This window comes from Pecten maximus, chromosome 12 (genome assembly GCF_902652985.1).
Source record: "Pecten maximus chromosome 12, xPecMax1.1, whole genome shotgun sequence".
Taxonomy (NCBI): domain Eukaryota; kingdom Metazoa; phylum Mollusca; class Bivalvia; order Pectinida; family Pectinidae; genus Pecten; species Pecten maximus.
In genome coordinates this window covers 37,343,168-37,364,995 of record NC_047026.1, presented here as the reverse complement: position 1 = coordinate 37,364,995, position 21,828 = coordinate 37,343,168, and the positions used below count along the sequence as shown (strand labels likewise).

Below are 21,828 nucleotides of genomic sequence, written 5' to 3'. Positions count from 1 at the left end.
ACGGGTATTATGTGAACCATATTCATATAGTTTTCTAGTCTTCATATCTTTAAATGGTTGTTTCATCGCTTCATAGTTTTTAAATGTATCGTACGCTACAATGTGAATTGTCCATATGTAAATGTATTATTAGGCGAGTTCGTTTTGTATATTGTCTCGCGTGTGTTTTAAATTGTTACAGGGAAAATAAATTACTCAATGACTCCAGATACGGTTTTGGTATTTTTCTGTAAAAGAACCCAGACACCACATTCTTCTTATTATTTTAATCTGTACTGTACAATAATTGGTCTTGCAATACAATAAATTTCACCTATTCAATGTTACACAAGAGGTTGACGCCACTTCAACGCTATCCAGTACGCAATTATAGTGCTATTTCGGATGAAAAAAAAGTATTACCTCAACGATCGATTTTGGAGGCTTTCGCTCTGTTACACAGTATGTATCGATCTGTATGAAAATCTAACAGTACACTTATGTTGCAATCAGCTTGAGGTTAAACCACAAGATGACAATGTACTGGGCAGTTAGAGTGTTTGATGTCGTTTATATGCCTCGTCATTGCAATAGGCCTTCACTAAACCGTGTTAATTTACATTTAAAATATTCTCTTCTTTCCGCATAAACCAGATTTAAATCACATGTTCAGTAAAGAGTTTTTTTAACTATGTACTTGAAATAAACTTAACTTAAATTAATTGAAATGTAACCATTAGTCCTCAAAGCTTCAACCAAGTTTTCAACGACACAAAGTGTATCATCCGGATTATTGTATCGGTTGCCTTACTTGTTTATACTTTCAATTACATTTCCGGTGTAAACATGGCCGAAAGAGTCGACTTTGCCGAGGTAAACATTAGATATGAGAAGAGATATTATATGAGAGCTGTAACTGTTATAAAATCAATATGTTTGTTGAATATGTGGCAGTTCTTGTATGGTGTTTGACATACATCGCGCATGTTTTGGTACATAGCGTTTTCTTCTTTCGTTACATATACACGTCTCCAGTTTCGACGGATAACGTTCTGGTGTAATCGATCGTTACCACTGTATGTGTGGGCGTTTGGCAAATACAGTTGTTAGACTTAATACTTTCAATTTTTTTTTCACAGATTCAAGTTGCGGGAGATTATGGCTCTGAATTTGAATACGATAGTGAAGCTGACAGGCGAAGGTTTGTTTGTTACGCGTTTGACTTACCGAGTGTTTTCACAGGCGTTTGAAGTTCTGACTGTAAACTGAGATATAAATAAGGTTATTTTCTTTTTTTTATAGTAAATACCCTTATTTTTTATATGGTATTATATCACAATTTACAGTCAGAACTTCAAACGCCTGTGCTGGTTTATTTAATGGTGTGTAATAAAAATCTTCTTAGCATCATTAGTTTAATATATTGTTGTACAACGTTTTCAGACAACGAGATGATAATTTGATGAAGAAAAGGAAAAGGACTACAGATGGAAAACCTAAAAGACGAGAGGCTGAAAATGAATACAGCAGGTACATATGTATGAAATACAATATACAAGCTTCAAATTCAAAATGATCTTCTATTATTATTTCCATGGAAAATCAAGTTAAAGTTATTTAAAAGTAAAATGTTCATGTAGATCTGTATTTCAATTTACATTGTATGTACGGTACATGTTTTTTTAACTTAATAATTATATATTGTATATGTTCTTTGTAATCATACATGATTATCATTTATTTTGATTGACTTGAATGACAAAAATCAGCTGCAAGCATTTGAAATAATTGCATCTTTTTGTTTAAATTATGAATTACAAACACGATTTAATGTCTTCATTTTTTTATCGTGACTATCTGGATTAGGTTGTGGACACATTCCTATATATTCATGTTCACTTTTTCTGATTGTAGAGAGGAAGCGAAAGTGCAGAGATTTCACATTGTCAGCTTGGATGCTGTATCCTTCCGTAAAATATATCGATGTCAGATGAAGTCTTATCATCATTACAGCAACTTGTAGATTTATGAGTTATCCAACCTGTATAGTGTAATCATAACAATATTTTGTACAGTTACAACTGTTACATTAACTATAAATTATGTATTTTCAGTACATGACAATACCTGATACATAGACTTCTAAATATATGTTATTGAACTATTCAGTAGCCTGTCGGATCACACTTCAGAATTCAATAAAAAAAAAAAATAACAAAAATGTACAGCATCTAAAATTTTAAGTCAGTTGTATAAGAAAGTGATGGTATGAGTATACAGTTATGACACAGCTGTAAGAGTGGTCAAACTTCTAATTATTAGTAATAGTTAAATTTGAAACATTAATTTATTGATTGCAGGGACAATCATGTAGAGTTTATTACTGTACCAGGCACTTGCAGTTCATATATCTCTGACTCTTTGGAAAACCTCTGGTAGGAATGCAATTTGTAACTGTATGAACACAAGCTCTATTTTAAAAATATTTTGCTACCATTTCTTAACATTTGAAAATGTATATAGGTTTTATTGGATTCAAGAACCTCTTGATCATTAAGCAAACAGTTAATCATTATCAACAATATGACTGTGGTGTATGTTTTAATCTAGTTAGATTACTAGGAATATATTTTCAAAATTTGCAAACTCCCTGAAAAATTTTCAAACTCCCAAAAAGGCTGGCAACTCAAATCTTTTAAAGATAAAAAAAGTGTCAATATGTATCCCAGCTGTTTTGAATGTGAATTGAAAGTTCTTAGATATACATATGAACATGTATGTATTTTCCTGAGCTTTAATGATAGTTTTCAAGACATAAAAAGTTTGTTAATGACTACATGCTGTATTATGGAGGGAAGAAAGAAGACTTCAAACGGGACACGTAAGGTCACACTTTTACAAATTGAAAATATCTACTGATCAGAAATTGATCATGATTAAAAGATACAGTAATAGTTTTGCAGGTTATTGCATCATTTAAAGCACAATACATGTCCTTAATTTATAATTGTAGATTCAAATGAAACTTATAAAGAAAATTCTTTTATGATATAAAGTTTGTTTTCAGAAACATAAGTTTGCTATGAATATCACATGTATAAATGTACAGTCAAAAATTCTTCTATTGGAATATACCTACAATGTACAGGTATGCATGTCTCAATATCCTTAAATTGTTATATACTTATAGGTCCAGAGACAAGACAGATATTGATGTGATACGAGAGAACCACCAGTTCTTGTGGGATGAAGACGAAGGAGAAAATGATGATACTTGGTAATAAGGACATCTGTGTACAAATGGCACCCCATTAAAAATAAGACACATAACTCTAAAACCTTTAGATTGTTTTCCTCAACTGTTGATAACATATTTATCCCTTATAAGTCATTACTGCACCGACAACCAAAGGCTTAAGCTGTCAGTCATAATGTTTGAATGATTAAGATTTTGCAAGAAATTGAAGTATTCAATTACGTATTATAAGTAGTTATAAAAAAGTATTTCATTTATTATTTGATAAAATTTCTGAATTTCTTCATTATGAAGAAAAGATGTTTTTATCTACACAAACAGTGATAAACCTTTAGTAACTACTACATGATTTACAGACTTTTCTAGTATTCTCCAATCTTACCTCTCTTTAACCATATACATTTGTACATAAACGGTATATTTTCAGGGAAAGGCGATTGGCCAAGAAATATTTTGATAAACTTTTCAAAGAGTACTGCATTACAGATCTTAGCCGATACAAAGAGAACAAGGTGAGAAACTTAACAATGAAATGCTTTTTACCATCATATACTTTAATAATATAGTTCACTTCCCTTTATGACATTCTGTTTGTTATAAGCCGAATCCCTGTTTTCAATTAGATACAACAAACCCTGATCAGAGATTTCTTCGAACCTTTCTAACTTCAAATTAGCAGTCATCGCTAGGCATTGCTAGAGATACTGTTTACAAATCACTATCAGAAAGACGCTTCATCATAATCATTGGGTATTCGGGCATGTGTAGGTATTCCTTGTTAGTTAACAATAAAAAATATTGACCTGTCAATAATTTTTGAGCACTGTCAGGTTTGTTACGATTTTTTAGCATTTTTGCTGGAAAACAGTCGAAAATACTTAATTCAGGTTTACATAGAGTCGGGTAACAACATACTATCAGATTTGGATCACCTAAAAAGAGGCTAGCTGACATGCTATATATCTCACCGTTCCCTTCAAAGCCAGTGTTCAATTTTTTTATTCTTTAGTAGCAGTTTGAGGAAAACAAGTAATCCAACTTCTCAAACTAATTAACACAACTTGATGTCATGATTATACAGCCTACAAAGTTTCAAAGAAATTGATAAAACAAAACTGGAGAGGGAGATCACCAGACAAGATTAGAATACCAGAAACAAACAAAGGCTAATAACTTATGCAGATCTCTGGACAAAAATCAAATACTGAAATTGAAGAAAGGGCAATCAATCACTTTTGAAAAACTAATCAAATCAGAATTTTTTTAGGCAAACACAACATTGTATCATGATTATAATGTATACAAACTTTCAAAGAGATATGTCCAAAAATGAAGGGGATAATTATCACACAAACCGAAGTTATGCAGGATGAGTGGGTGAATGGACAGAGGGACAGACTGACAACACCATACCATAATGCTCCCGTCATGACGGGTGTATAAAGATAAAATATATGCGGTATTTTGTTGCATCAATCTGTATCGACATGTAAATCACATTTTGGAATATATAGTCATGTTTTTCTCCTGATCAAACTTCTGTTTTGTCACACAGGTCGCCATGAGGTGGCGTACAGAGCAAGAAGTTGTAGACGGCAAAGGTTTGTTTACATTCTTGTCCAAAGTTCTTGTTGTACCAGTATCTGTTTTAAATGTAACCATGGAATTTTCTATCATTAAAACGTAAATAGCTACTTTTAATAGAACAATTAGAAAATGTGTTTATATGTAAAACTGTTGATTTATTCCAGTTCATTAAATGTAAATCGAATGGCTCAATAACAATACACAACATAATGATCGATACTGTATACACTGCATTTGATGGGTTTTTGTTTCTTCTTGCATTGCATTGTCAAATGAGAATTTGTTCGCATGCAGCCTGCAGTTAACAATTAAAAGTGTAAAACTGAAAATCACACCAACAAATCTAGGGTACATAAAATCTAAGGCCATTTGGCCTGTCAACAAATAAAGTGATTTATGATCATTGTTTTTAAAATCAAGCAACAGTAGATCTAAATGACAATCACTTGTTTCAAATTTTTTAAACAAATGATTAGAAATTACAAAGGACACAAAATGGCTTGAAATGGAGGTGTAGACTACTGACCCTTGGTCAGCAAAGTCTAAACCTTTAACTGATCCTTCTCACTGATGTTATGAGTTTTCAGCTCACACTGGGAGTGAGTAAAATACACTTCCATGTAACATACATGTATCTAATTCTACTGATGTACAGGTCAGTTTATATGTGGCAGTAGAAAGTGTCCGGAGAAAGAAGCACTTAGGAGCTGGGAAGTGAACTTTGGATATCTAGAACATGGCACCAAGAAAAATGCACTTGTTAAATTAAGTAAGTACAGATAACAGCTTTAATTGGCATGTATAGATATATACCAGCACAGCTGGTAAACCTGAAACATTACTTTTATAGGGTTGAGTTAAAGGAGTATGTCAGTAGTGTTACCTGTACATTACCTAGAAATATTAGATACAGTCTACACTCTGTATATCACACACCAGATGGAGCACGCTTCTTTGGCTCAGTTGGTTTAGTCGTCGATTATCATGGCCAATTCTTTCACTGTTCTCTATATTGTTGATACCATACAACTTATCGTTATTGTTTTAGGGCTATGTCCAGACTGCTCCTACAAACTCAACTATCACCACAAGTAAGTATACACTGTATACAATGTGATTCAGTAGGATCTTGTACTTATTCAAAAGCTGCCATTTTATCGGAGAAAACAATTACTGATTGCGAAGCTCAACAGTGGCAGCTACTGCAATATGCACTATACAAACGTACCTATAATAATTATAGACATCAAATGAGACTGGTTTGGTATGTTTACTGAAGCTGATGGACTTTGAAGACTTTCAAAAACTTGGGTGGGGGGATGAAGGTTATACTTGAATCAGGGTGTTTCATGTCCCTCTACCTGAAGGCTCCATACTCTCTACACCAAATTTTACGGGACTTCGTACATTTATGGTGAATGTTATATTGAGGATTTCCCCCCCGACAGTGATGGGCCTTTTATGATACCAAAATGTAAATCTAATTATATTAGCTCTCACTCAAATTTTATGAAACTCGACACACAAATCTTCTGACAGTATCTAAAGTAGTTGATTGTTTCAAATTTATAGTTCTCTTACAGTTATGCCCCTTTAACTATTTTCCTTATAAAGTTTGATTTAGTCTGCAGCCTTAGGTTTACAATTCTAGTTCATTTTAAGTCAGACTCTGATCTGTTAAGTCAAAATGGGAAATATGTTCTACTTTTCACAAATCTGTTTTCACCACGTAATTTATACATAACGTAAAGAAGGTCATTGGCATGTTTAATTGTTCTCTGGTTGTTAGGAAAAAAGAAATTTTACCAAAAAAGAAAAAGAAGAAAGACAAAAACTCTGAAGAAAGTGACAAGGTCAAGAGACACAAGACAGACCATGATCATTCTGGAGTTGGTAAGAACAATATCTTAAATTATATTAACTCAGGGATGAGAGCAGCTGAATGTAAAGACGTCTGAAATCCCAATTTGTAGTGTGTTTTCTATGATGAAATATTAAAATTAACATTACGGCCAACATGAGAAAAAAGTCTGAAATCAAGATTTTTATCCGAAAATTCTCATGCCTGTTTTAGTGTTAATTAGTCTACTGTAAAATCATTTATTTTTGTTGGAGTAAAGTTTACACTTCAAGACTAATTTGTTGGTAGTATCTTTCATGGCTTGTTTGTTTCATATTTCCACACATCTTTTATATATTGTTATGTATGTCTCTTATATTCGATGGGTTGTATAAGAACTTGTATACTGTTAAAGCCACACAAAGTAATAGGAGTATGCCAGCTCTCAGAAGTATAGTATCTCCAAAATAAATGAAATTAATAGTAAATCCACAACAAAATTTCATGTTTTTACAGTATATAACTTTGATAGCCAGGGCCTATATAGCAAGTGAAAATCAAAGTCATCTCAACATTCAACCTGTTCAAATATTATTTTACTGAATTTGTTTTACTGGTTTAAAAAATGTTAGTATCATGTTTAATTTCCAGAAGTTGTTAAATAGCTGGACAGGTCAGTAATGAAATAAGGGAGCATCTTAAGTTAATGATATCTGACTGAATTATCTCTAAATGTTAGGGTCCAGAGTTGAAACATGAATTATCTCTAAATGATGTCTATGACAGGGTCAAGAGTTGATGCATGAATTATCTCTAAATGTTAGGGTCCCGATTTGATGCATGAATTATCTCTAAATGTTGTCTATGACAGGGTCCAGAGCTGATACAACAGAACCTCCAGGAGGGTCGGAAGAGCCAAGTCAGTCAATCTGGGCGGGACCGGCAAAAATCACAGAAGAGAAATCACGGTATGTGAAATTTTGATGTAACCAGGTATTAAATCTTCCTATTCAGTTCATAACATTAGACACATTGATGGACCGAGATATATTTGTCAAAAGAGACAGTCGAGAGCAAACTCTAGTTGATGTCTATGAAATAGCTTTGGTCAGAAAATATCTATACTTTAACTGTTATGTCCCGAAATGATATATTTTATTTTAAACTACAGCAATATCAATAATCTAAAACAACAAGATTATAAACAAAATTGTAATCTCTGGTAATTGTAGTTTAGAAATGTCCAGGTACCATAATTGTGTTCCTCGTAATCGGCCGCGATGGCTGAGTGGTTAAGGTGTCCCAACACTATCCCTCCACCTCTGGGTCTCTAGTTCGAAACCCAGGTGGAGCTGGTTCTCCTTCGGTTACTCCAGCTTTCCTCCACCTCCAAAACCTGGCACATTCTTAAATGACCCTGATTTTTAATAGGATATTAAACAAACCAAAACCAAGGTCATTCAAAAAATAAATTTAAAACAATAAGATCATTAATAAAATAATTGCTCAGTCGAAATATCTTAAATTTTTATTATTTTTTTTATTTTTATTTTTAAAATGTGTACAATGTTGAAGGATTGACATTCACTAATCCATATTTTACATCTGTTGTTTCAGAGAGGAAGAGTTTGATGATTACTTCAATGATATGTTCCTTTGACGACGAAGATCTCTTCAACAGAACTTCAATATCGCACTTTTTTTTTTATTATGAAGAACTATAGAGTATTAAATTTTTTTTGTTTATACACATGAAGTGTGTTGTTCTCAATAAAATGGGAAGATACAGATACAGTATACACAAAGTGAAAGGAGTGAAAATGAAAAAATAAATCTTGTGTTATCTTCTCATTAGTTCTTTATTCTTAAAATAAATAATATGGTACATTAAATACACTTGTTTGACATCAATTAAAATGTATTTTTATTTATTCTGGGCACCGTTAAAAGATTTGCACCTATAGACCTTGCCTCAGCACTACTTTGTTAGCACGACAGCTGTATTGATACATTACACTGCAGTGTTTCAATAGTTTTACCATCTTGGCATGTTTTACAGTTAAATTGTCTTCTCTAGACTCATTGTTAAAATTCAACTTTGTTTTGACTGAGGAACACAGCGGCAAGTAACTCATTGGGAGTTAAACATATGGGGAAATCTCCAGTAACAGAAATTCTCTAAGAACCAATGTCCTACTATTAAAGTTCATATGTGTGTTGTTGTACATGTACTAGACTCCAGGATCCCTAGTGGATACAGAGCCATCATAAAAACAGAGTAAACAATTAAAGCAAGAAGAGGGCCTCCTCAACTCCTGAAGCCATGTTCTAATTAGTATATTCTACTTTCTTCTATAGCTGGTTGACGACATGTTTCAGCTTTAGACAGGCCATCGTCAGGGCACAGGAGTTTGTTTCGTAGTGGTATGAGCGACATATCACAGGCCATCCTCAGGGCACAGGAGTTTGTTTCGTAGTGGTATGAGCGACATATCACAGGCCATCATCAGGGCACAGGAGTTTGTTTCGTAGTGGTATGAGCGACATATCACAGGCCATCGTCAGGGCACAGGAGTTTGTTTCGTAGTGGTATGCGCGACATATCACAGGCCATCGTCAGGGCACAGGAGTTTGTTTCGTAGTGGTATGCGCGACATATTACAGGCCATCGTCAGGACACAGGAGATTGTTTTGTAGTGGTATGCGCGACATATCACAGGCCATCGTCGGGGCACAGGAGTTTGTTTCGTAGTGGTATGAGCGACATATCACAGGCCATCGTCAGGACACAGGAGTTTGTTTTGTAGTGGTATGAGCGACATATTACAGGCCATCGTCAGGGCACAGGAGTTTGTTTCATAGTGGTATGAGCGACATATCACAGGCCATCATCAGGGCACAGGAGTTTGTTTCGTAGTGGTATGAGCGACATATTACAGGCCATCGTCAGGGCACAGGGGTTTGTTTCGTAGTGGTATGCGCGACATATTACACACTCGTGTGGATATTATAATGGTAGACCTTACCAAGCTTCAATAATACATGTATTTGATCAACTCTACATGACTTCACTATAAACACTTGAAGTTGCCAATACATCCACAGATTTTTGTGCGAAAGGATTTTAGGAATTCACAGCTTCAAATTGTTTGTCATCAAGCACCCTATAGACAATACATTTTTTCATTTAAAAATCTTAGTTTAGGAATAAAATCATAATTTAAGAAATTAATCTTAATTTTTTTTCTTGATATCCATCAGTTACTGCAGAAACTTTATGTTGGTACATAGTTCAGCATTTAAATTATATCATGATTGTGTGTCCATCATATTGTACCAAATCTGTAACACTAAGATATGACCTATTAAGAGTATCACATTAATTGATAATAACATTGCTCAGAGCAGTTCACAAATTAACTGTTTTATATCGGCCCAAGTCTGTTACATCAGGTTTCAATGATCCTGCCACAACTCTACCAATACGGCCATCACAGATATCAATATGGAGATCAAATTTTAGTTCCACTTCAAATGTTTTTTCTGAAGTCTGCAAGTTACACTCCAAATATCATTCTGAGGTCTGCAAGTTACACTCCAAATGTCATCCCGAGATCTGCAAGTTACACTCCAAATATCATTCTGAAGTCTGCAAGTTACACTCCAAATATCATTCTGAGATCTGCAAGTGTTAACTTTGTCTTGGACACACCAGATCTACAACAACAGAAAAGGTAGAAGTTGATGACATCAAATTACAAAGAAATCTCAGCGTGGAAGTTATTTTCCTTCTAAACATAAACAGCAGATATTGTTTATCTCATTATAAATGCACTTGCATTCCTAAATCTAACACAACGATCTAACAGAAATAAAAAGCTTGCTAGTAACTCAATCAATTACAAGTGCCATACAATATGTAGTTCATAAAAGAATGCGTGGTAATTACTAGTAATTTAAACAATACAGCAAGACATCTCAAGCCATACAAATCCTGTTTGTATTAAACATTGAGAAATACCCAACAAAAAAACATACAAATTATCTTATTTCAATGTCGCTCAGAAAAACACTGCTAAACATCATAACAAGAGACAATAGTTTTGAATAAGAGTTTCAAGTAACAACTATACATATACCATGATTACTAAAAATTGGCAGATCAAGGATGTCGAAAACCTATTTATAGTAAAAGTGACCTCATTTTGGATCCCAGGAACATAAAATTCAAATCAATTCAAGGGATCATGGTTTTGTAGCAAGTGTGTGACGATGATGAACATGATGTTGGGTAACTCTATGTTTTAGGACAATCACAATGTCTTATTATTAATGGAGTCATGATCAGTAGAGTGAGGATGTTCAACATCTATTTATAGTAACAATGGACTCCAATTTGACCCCATGTGGGCGAAATCTGAATTTGTACAAGAGATGTTGGTTGCGAGTAATTGCAAGAAGTTTCAGCGCAATAGGATAAATAATGCAATCTACTGAGCATGGACTTCAAAAATATATTTATAGTGACAGTAATTATAACCTCAATTTGATCCCAGGTGGTTGAAATGCAAATGTGCGCAAGAGATGATGGTTCTGAGTAAGTATATGAAGTTCTGAGTAAGTATATGATGGTTCTGAGTAAGTATATGATGGTTCTGAGTAAGTATATGAAGTTCTGAGTAAGTATATGAAGTTCTGAGTAAGTATATGAAGTTCTGAGTAAGTATATGAAGTTCTGAGTAAGTATATGAAGTTCTGAGTAAGTATATGATGGTTCTGAGTAAGTATATGATGGTTCTGAGTAAGTATATGAAGTTCTGAGTAAGTATATGAAGTTCTGAGTAAGTATATGAAGTTCTGAGTAAGTATATGAAGTTTCATGGCAATTGGATCATCTTTGAAATCGGTAGAGCAATAACGTCAAAATCTATAAGTATAACCTTAATTTTGACCCTGGTGGTTGAAACATTAACTTGTACAAAAACTGATGGCGGTGAGTAAACATATGAAGTTTCAGGAAAATAGGATCATTAATTACACAGGTAAGTCAGTAGAGCGAGGATGTTCAAAATTCATTTATAACAGTGACCTCATTTTTGACTCCAGGTGGTTGAAACGCTTAGGTCAAGAGATGAAGGTTGTGAATAAGTTTATGAATAAGCCCGCAGAGCAAGGATGACAAACCAAGATAAAGAATTATCTAGATAGTGATAGCTAGATACATACCCAGATAAAGAATTATCTAGATAGTATTACGATACATAGCCAGACAAGACATTATCTAGATAGTGATAGATACATACCCAGACAAGACATTATCTAGATAGTGTTAGATACATAGCCAGACAAGACTTTATCTAGACAGTGATGGATACATACCCAGACAAGACATTATCTAGATAGTGTTACGATACATAGCCAGACAAGACATTATATACATAGTGATAGATACCTAGACAAGACATTATCTAGATAGTGATAGATACATACCCAGACAAGACATCTAGATAGTGATAGATACATACCCAGACAAGACATCTAGATAGTGATAGATACATACCCAGACAAGACATCTAGATAGTGTTACGATACATAGCCAAACAAGACATTATCTAGACAGTGATACATGAAAGAATGTATATACATACCCAGACAAGACATTATCTAGATAGTGATACATACCCAGACAAGACATTATCTAGATAATGATAGATACATACCCAGACAAGACATTATCTAGATAGTGATAGATACATACCCAGACAAGACATTATCTAGATAGTGATAGATACATACCCAGACAAGACATTATCTAGATAGTGATAGATACATACCCAGACAAGACATTATCTAGACAGTGATAGATACATACCCAGACAAGACATTATATAGATAGTGATACATACATACCCAGACAAGACATTATCTAGATAGTGATAGATACATACAGTACCCAGACAAGACATTATCTAGATAGTGATAGATACATACCCAGACAAGACATTATCTAGATAGTGATAGATACATACCCAGACAAGACATTATCTAGATAGTGATAGATACATACCCAGACAAGACATTATCTAGACAGTGATAGATACATACCCAGACAAGACATTATATAGATAGTGATACATACATACCAAGACAAGACATTATCTAGATAGTGATAGATACATACAGTACCCAGACAAGACATTATATAGATAGTGATAGATACATACCCAGACAAGACATTATCTAGATAGTGATAGATACATACCCAGACAAGACATTATCTAGATAGTGATAGATACATACCCAGACAAGACATTATATAGATAGTGATACATACATACCCAGACAAGACAGTATCTAGATAGTGATAGATACATACCCAGACAAGACATTATCTAGATAGTGATATACATACCCAGACAAGACATTATCTAGATAGTGATATATACATACCCAGACAAGACATTATCTAGATAGTGATAGATACATACCCAGACAAGACATTATATAGATAGTGATATATACATACCCAGACAAGACATTATCTAGATAGTGATATATACATACCCAGACAAGACATTATCTAGAAAGTGATAGATACCCAGACAAGACATTATCTAGATAGTGATAGATACATACCCAGACAAGACATTATCTAGAAAGTGATAGATACCCAGACAAGACATTATCTAGATAGTGATAGATACATACCAAGACAAGACATTATCTAGATAGTGATAGATACATACCCAGACAAGACATTATCTAGATAGTGATAGATACATACCCAGACAAGACATTATCTAGATAGTGATAGATACATACCCAGACAAGACATTATCTAGATAGTGATAGATACATACCCAGACAAGACATTATCTAGAAAGTGATAGATACCCAGACAAGACATTATCTAGATAGTGATAGATACATACCCAGACAAGACATTATAAAGATAGTGATATATACATACCCAGACAAGACATTATCTAGATAGTGATAGGTACATACCCAGACAAGACATTATCTAGACAGTGATAGATACATACCAAGACAAGACATTATCTAGATAGTGATATATACATACCCAGACAAGACATTATCTAGATAGTGATATATACATATCCAGACAAGACATTATCTAGACAGTGATATATACATACCCAGACAAGACATTATCTAGACAGTGATAGATACATATCAAGACAAGACATTATCTAGATAGTGATAGATACATACCCAGACAAGACATTATATAGATAGTGATACATACATACCAAGACAAGACATTATCTAGATAGTGATATATACATACCCAGACAAGACATTATCTCGATAGTGATATATACATACCCAGACAAGACATTATCTAGATAGTGATATATACATACCCAGACAAGACATTATCTAGATAGTGATATATACATACCCAGACAAGACATTATATAGATAGTGATATATACATACCCAGACAAGACATTATCTAGATAGTGATAGATACATACCCAGACAAGACATTATCTAGATAGTGATAGATACATACCCAGACAAGACATTATATAGATAGTGATACATACATACCAAGACAAGACATTATCTAGATAGTGATAGATACATACAGTACCCAGACAAGACATTATCTAGATAGTGATAGATACATACCCAGACAAGACATTATCTAGATAGTGATAGATACATACCCAGACAAGACATTATCTAGATAGTGATATATACATACCCAGACAAGACATTATATAGACAGTGATATATACATACCCAGACAAGACATTATATAGATAGTGATATATACATACCCAGATAAAGAATTATCTAGATAGTGATATATACATACCCAGACAAGACATTATATAGATAGTGATATATACATACCCAGACAAGACATTATCTAGATAGTGATAGATACATACCCAGACAAGACATTATCTAGATAGTGATAGATACATACCCAGACAAGACATTATATAGATAGTGATACATACATACCAAGACAAGACATTATCTAGATAGTGATAGATACATACAGTACCCAGACAAGACATTATATAGATAGTGATAGATACATACCCAGACAAGACATTATCTAGATAGTGATAGATACATACCCAGACAAGACATTATCTAGATAGTGATATATACATACCCAGACAAGACATTATCTAGATAGTGATAGATACATACCCAGACAAGACATTATATAGATAGTGATAGATACATACCCAGACAAGACATTATCTAGATAGTGATAGATACATACCCAGACAAGACATTATCTAGATTGTGATAGATACATACCCAGACAAGACATTATCTAGATAGTGATAGATACATACCCAGACAAGACATTATCTAGATAGTGATAGATACATACCCAGACAAGACATTATCTAGATAGTGATATATACATACCCAGACAAGACATTATATAGACAGTGATAGATATATACTCAGACAAGACATTATCTAGATAGTGATATATACCCAGACAAGACATTATCTAGATAGTGATATATACATACCAAGACAAGACATTATCTAGATAGTGATAGATACATACCCAGACAAGACATTATATAGATAGTGATAGATACATACCCAGACAAGACATTATATAGATAGTGATATATACATACCCAGACAAGACATTATCTAGATAGTGATAGATACATACAGTACCCAGACAAGACATTATATAGATAGTGATAGATACATACCCAGACAAGACATTATCTAGATAGTGATAGATACGTATACATACCCAGACAAGACATTATCTAGATAGTGATAGATACATACCCAGACAAGACATTATCTAGATAGTGATATCTAGATAGTGATAGATACATACCCAGACAAGACATTATCTAGATAGTGATATATACATACCCAGACAAGACATTATCTAGATAGTGATATATACATACCCAGACAAGACATTATCTAGATAGTGATAGATACATACCCAGACAAGACATTATATAGATAGTGATAGATACATACCCAGACAAGACATTATCTAGATAGTGATAGATACATACCCAGACAAGACATTATATAGATAGTGATAGATACATACCCAGACAAGACATTATCTAGACAGTGATATATACATACCCAGACAAGACATTATCTAGATAGTGATATATACATACCCAGACAAGACATTATCTAGACAGTGATATATACATACCCAGACAAGACATTATCTAGACAGTGATATATACATACCCAGACAAGACATTATCTAGACAGTGATATATACATACCCAGACAAGACATTATATAGATAGTGATATATACATACCCAGACAAGACATTATATACAGATAGTGATAGATACATACCCAGACAAGACATTATATAGATAGTGATAGATACATACCCAGACAAGACATTATCTAGATAGTGATAGATACATACCCAGACAAGACATTATATAGATAGTGATAGATACATACCCAGACAAGACATTATATAGACAGTGATATATACATACCCAGACAAGACATTATCTAGATAGTGATAGATACATACCCAGACAAGACATTATCTAGATAGTGATATATACATACCCAGACAAGACATTATATAGACAGTGATATATACATACCCAGACAAGACATTATATAGATAGTGATATATACATACTCAGACAAGACATTATATAGATAGTGATATATACATACCCAGACAAGACATTATATACAGATAGTGATATATACATACCCAGACAAGACATTATCTAGACAGTGATATATACATACCCAGACAAGACATTATATAGATAGTGATAGATACATACCCAGACAAGACATTATCTAGATAGTGATAGATACATACCCAGACAAGACATTATCTAGATAGTGATAGATACATACCCAGACAAGACATTATCTAGATAGTGATATATACATACCCAGACAAGACATTATCTAGATAGTGATAGATACATACCCAGACAAGACATTATCTAGATAGTATTACGATACATACCCAGACAAGACATTATCTAGATAGTGTTAGATACATACCAAGACAAGACATTATCTAGATAGTGATAGATACATACCCAGACAAGACATTATCTAGATAGTGATACATACATACCAAGACAAGACATTATCTAGATAGTGATAGATACATACCAAGACAAGACATTATCTAGATAGTGATACATACATACCAAGACAAGACATTATCTAGATAGTGATATATACATACCCAGACAAGACATTATCTAGATAGTGATAGATACATACCCAGACAAGACATTATCTAGATAGTGATACATACAGTACCCAGACAAGACATTATCTAGATAGTGATATATACATACCCAGACAAGACATTATCTAGATAGTGATACATACATACCAAGACAAGACATTATCTAGATAGTGATACATACATACCAAGACAAGACATTATCTAGATAGTGATATATACATACCCAGACAAGACATTATCTAGATAGTGATATATACATACCCAGACAAGACATTATCTAGATAGTGTTACGATACATACCCAGACAAGACATTATATAGATAGTGATACATACATACCCAGACAAGACATTATATAGATAGTGATACATACATACCAAGACAAGACATTATCTAGATAGTGATAGATACATACAGTACCCAGACAAGACATTATCTAGATAGTGATATATACATACCCAGACAAGACATTATCTAGATAGTGATATATACATACCCAGACAAGACATTATCTAGATAGTGATAGATACATACCCAGACAAGACATTATATAGATAGTGATATATACATACCCAGACAAGACATTATCTAGATAGTGATATATACATACCCAGACAAGACATTATCTAGATAGTGATAGATACCCAGACAAGACATTATCTAGATAGTGATAGATACATACCCAGACAAGACATTATCTAGATAGTGATAGATACATACCAAGACAAGACATTATCTAGATAGTGATATATACATACCCAGACAAGACATTATCTAGATAGTGATAGATACATACCCAGACAAGACATTATCTAGATAGTGATAGATACATACCCTGACAAGACATTATATAGATAGTGATAGATACATACCCAGACAAGACATTATATAGATAGTGATATATACCCAGACAAGACATTATCTAGATAGTGATATATACCCAGACAAGACATTATCTAGATAGTGATATATACCCAGACAAGACATTATCTAGATAGTGATAGATACATACCCAGACAAGACATTATCTAGATAGTGATAGATACATACCCAGACAAGACATTATATAGATAGTGATAGATACATACCCAGACAAGACATTATCTAGACAGTGATAGATACATACCCAGACAAGACATTATCTAGATAGTGATAGATACCCAGACAAGACATTATCTAGATAGTAATAGATACATACCCAGACAAGACATTATCTAGATAGTATTACGATACATACCCAGACAAGACATTATCTAGATAGTGATGGATACATACCCAGACAAGACGTTATCTAGATAGTGATAGATACATACCCAGACAAGACATTATCTAGACAGTGATAAATACATACCCAAACAAGACATTATATAGATATTGATAGATACATACCCAGACAAGACATTATCTAGATAGTGATATATACATACCCAGACAAGACATTATATAGATAGTGATATATACATACCCAGACAAGACATTATATAGATAGTGATATATACATACCCAGACAAGACATTATATAGATATTGATAGATACATACCCAGACAAGACATTATATAGATATTGATAGATACATACCCAGACAAGACATTATCTAGATAGTGATAGATACATACCCAGACAAGACATTATCTAGATAGTGATAGATACATACCCAGACAAGACATTATATACAGATAGTGATATATACATACCCAGACAAGACATTATCTAGATAGTGATAGATACATACAGTACCCAGACAAGACATTATATAGATAGTGATAGATACATACCCAGACAAGACATTATCTAGATAGTGATAGATACATACCCAGACAAGACATTATATAGACAGTGATAGATACATACCCAGACAAGACATTATATAGATAGTGATAGATACATACCCAGACAAGACATTATCTAGACAGTGATATATACATACCCAGACAAGACATTATATAGATAGTGATATATACATACCCAGACAAGACATTATCTAGATAGTGATAGATACGTATACATACCCAGACAAGACATTATCTAGATAGTGATATATACATACCCAGACAAGACATCTAGATAGTGATATATACATACCCAGACAAGACATTATCTAGATAGTGATAGATACATACCCAGACAAGACATTATATAGACAGTGATATATACATACCCAGACAAGACATTATCTAGATAGTGATAGATACATACCCAGACAAGACATTATCTAGATAGTGATAGATACATACAGTACCCAGACAAGACATTATATAGATAGTGATAGATACATACCCAGACAAGACATTATCTAGATAGTGATAGATACATACCCAGACAAGACATTATCTAGACAGTGATAGATACATACCCAGACAAGACATTATCTAGACAGTGATAGATACATACCCAGACAAGACATTATCTAGATAGTGATAGATACATACCCAGACAAGACATTATCTAGATAGTGATAGATACATACCCAGACAAGACATTATCTAGATAGTGATAGATACATACCCAGACAAGACATTATCTAGATATTGATAGATACATACCCAGACAAGACATTATATAGACAGTGATATATACATACCCAGACAAGACATTATCTAGATAGCGATATATACATACCCAGACAAGACATTATCTAGATAGTGATAGATACATACCCAGACAAGACATTATCTAGATAGTGATATATACATACCCAGACAAGACATTATATAGACAGTGATATATACATACCCAGACAAGACATTATCTAGATAGTGATAGATACATACCCAGACAAGACATTATCTAGATATTGATAGATACATACCCAGACAAGACATTATCTAGATAGTGATATATATATACATACCCAGACAAGACATTATCTAGACAGTGATATATACATACCCAGACAAGACATTATATAGATATTGATAGATACATACCCAGACAAGACATTATATAGACAGTGATATATATATACATACCCAGACAAGACATTATATAGATAGTGATAGATACATACCCAGACAAGACATTATCTAGACAGTGATAGATACATACCCAGACAAGACATTATCTAGATAGTGATAGATACATACCCAGACAAGACATTATATAGACAGTGATATATACATACCCAGACAAGACATTATATAGATAGTGATAGATACATACCCAGACAAGACATTATATAGATAGTGATAGATACATACCCAGACAAGACATTATATAGATAGTGATAGATACATACCCAGACAAGACATTATCTAGATAGTGATAGATACATACCCAGACAAGACATTATATAGACAGTGATATATACATACCCAGACAAGACATTATATAGATAGTGATAGATACATACCCAGACAAGACATTATATAGATAGTGATAGATACATACCCAGACAAGACATTATATAGATAGTGATAGATACATACCCAGACAAGACATTATCTAGATAGTGATAGATACATACCCAGACAAGACATTATATAGACAGTGATATATACATACCCAGACAAGACATTATCTAGATAGTGATAGATACATACCCAGACAAGACATTATCTGCTATGGCTTGTTTCCGTTTCTGTAACTGTACAATCTTCTCTTCAACTGTGCCACGACACAAAAACCTGTAAATGTAAACAGACGTTAATTGATACTGTATACAGTCCTTTTCAGACTCTATTACCTTCTGCGAAAACCGCATGCAGAAATTTATAACCACAGTACTAGTGGTTTTCGCTCGGAAAGCGCCACTTTTTATTACTATTCATGATCATATAAACGCTTTACAATAACACGCTTATCAGACAAGTGTTACTGTGATCTGAATAATAATCTGCTAAAAACTGGGTTCCGAGTCTGAGGCAAGAATCCGGATTTTGCCTGCATTATTGACACAAGTATGAGTATTTTTCTTGCGTTATTTGCAAAGAATTGTGCTTAAATACGCATTCACGCAGGCTATCTGGAGCACTGAGTTAACTGTTTGTATCTCTTGCCTGTATATGATGCAAAACAGCATGTGACCTTGACCTTGTTCCAAAAACCAAATGAAAGTCTAATTTGTTGGATATATAATAGTCTTTTATCATGTGAAGTTTGATCAAAATCCTGCAAGGAATGAAGCCGCCGGCTGTGGAGCGCTGACAAACGTTATGTACATACAGACACTGAGGAAACCTAATTAAATAATAAAGCACCCCCATCTCTTGTAGTTTATTTATATACCACTGGCCAGTAGAGGGAAAATTATGTTGCCTAGAAGGCAAACATTTTCCTAAACTACACTGAATGGACATTGGTTCTTTGGGGATTTCCCCACTTTAATTTATATAGCTATGCTGCCTTGTGTTTATTATTTGAATAATTTAAAGTGAGTTCATACCTGTGTATGAAGACATCTTTCTTCTGTCCAACACGATGGATTCTATCACAGGCTTGTTCCTCCAGGGAAGGGTTCCTATAAAAATGTCAAAGAACAACGCTAATAGAAATCACTACCAATTAAATGTCAAACTACACTGCCACTAGAAATCACCACTAACACTGCTAGTAATGATTAAAACAAAGTTTAATCAATATCTGACAGGTTTTAGTTTGACACAAACATGATGATGGATGAAAACTGATTGCAAAAGGTCAATGAGTTTGGGTAATCTAAAATCAACAAGGATGGATAGTATTGCAACAGCAATACAAAGTCCCCTGCCTGAGCTAGAAGTGCACCTATTTATTTCCCTTTTTTTTTTAAAAATGTTTTGTCGTTTTTTGTTATACTGATCATGTATACCAAGTTTCGTTAAGATCGGAGTAGTACTTTAGAAGGAGTTGTCCGGACAACTGTTGCGTGACGGACAGACAAACGGACGGACGGAAGGACAGACGGACGGAGGGTAAACCTAAAGTCCCCCTGTTTTTCAAACGGAAG

General features: G+C 33.6%; 2 protein-coding genes across 4 annotated transcripts in view; one reads left to right on the top strand and one right to left on the bottom strand.

The window, feature by feature from the left end:
• The first annotated feature begins 772 nt into the window (after positions 1-772).
• LOC117338814 (protein FRA10AC1 homolog) lies at positions 773-8,509 on the top strand. The gene is made up of 13 exons (XM_033900165.1): positions 773-852; positions 1,119-1,180; positions 1,423-1,509; positions 1,894-1,939; positions 2,784-2,860; positions 3,170-3,256; positions 3,663-3,747; positions 4,791-4,836; positions 5,478-5,591; positions 5,871-5,913; positions 6,612-6,715; positions 7,534-7,630; positions 8,280-8,509. Exons 1-13 carry the CDS (start codon positions 826-828, stop codon positions 8,320-8,322), a joined length of 918 nt encoding a protein of 305 aa, XP_033756056.1. The 5' UTR covers positions 773-825; the 3' UTR covers positions 8,323-8,509.
• LOC117338810 (transcription termination factor 2-like) overlaps positions 8,503-21,828 on the bottom strand; it is a 54,279-nt gene continuing 40,953 nt past the window's right edge. The window contains exons 22-25 of one of the 3 annotated variants that reach the window (XM_033900162.1): positions 21,286-21,360; positions 20,444-20,527; positions 10,332-10,379; positions 8,503-10,265 (exon numbers count right to left, since the gene is read on the bottom strand). In XM_033900162.1, the coding sequence (XP_033756053.1) occupies positions 10,253-10,265; positions 10,332-10,379; positions 20,444-20,527; positions 21,286-21,360 (220 nt within the window). In that variant the 3' untranslated portion in view covers positions 8,503-10,252. Of the gene's footprint in view, positions 10,380-20,443; positions 20,528-21,285; positions 21,361-21,828 lie in introns of all 3 variants that reach the window. The other 2 variants (XM_033900163.1, XM_033900161.1) reach the window with 2 other exon arrangements.

What these genes read in the sequence shown, in the direction of transcription:
- LOC117338814 (XM_033900165.1), top strand. Translation starts at nt 826, where the DNA reads ATGGCCGAAAGAGTCGACTTTGCCGAG. An exon ending in AGTGAAGCTGACAGGCGAAG is followed by an intron (nt 1,181 to 1,422) that starts GTTTGTTTGTTA and finishes CAACGTTTTCAG; the next exon opens with ACAACGAGATGATAATTTGA. An exon ending in AAATGCACTTGTTAAATTAA is followed by an intron (nt 5,592 to 5,870) that starts GTAAGTACAGAT and finishes TTATTGTTTTAG; the next exon opens with GGCTATGTCCAGACTGCTCC.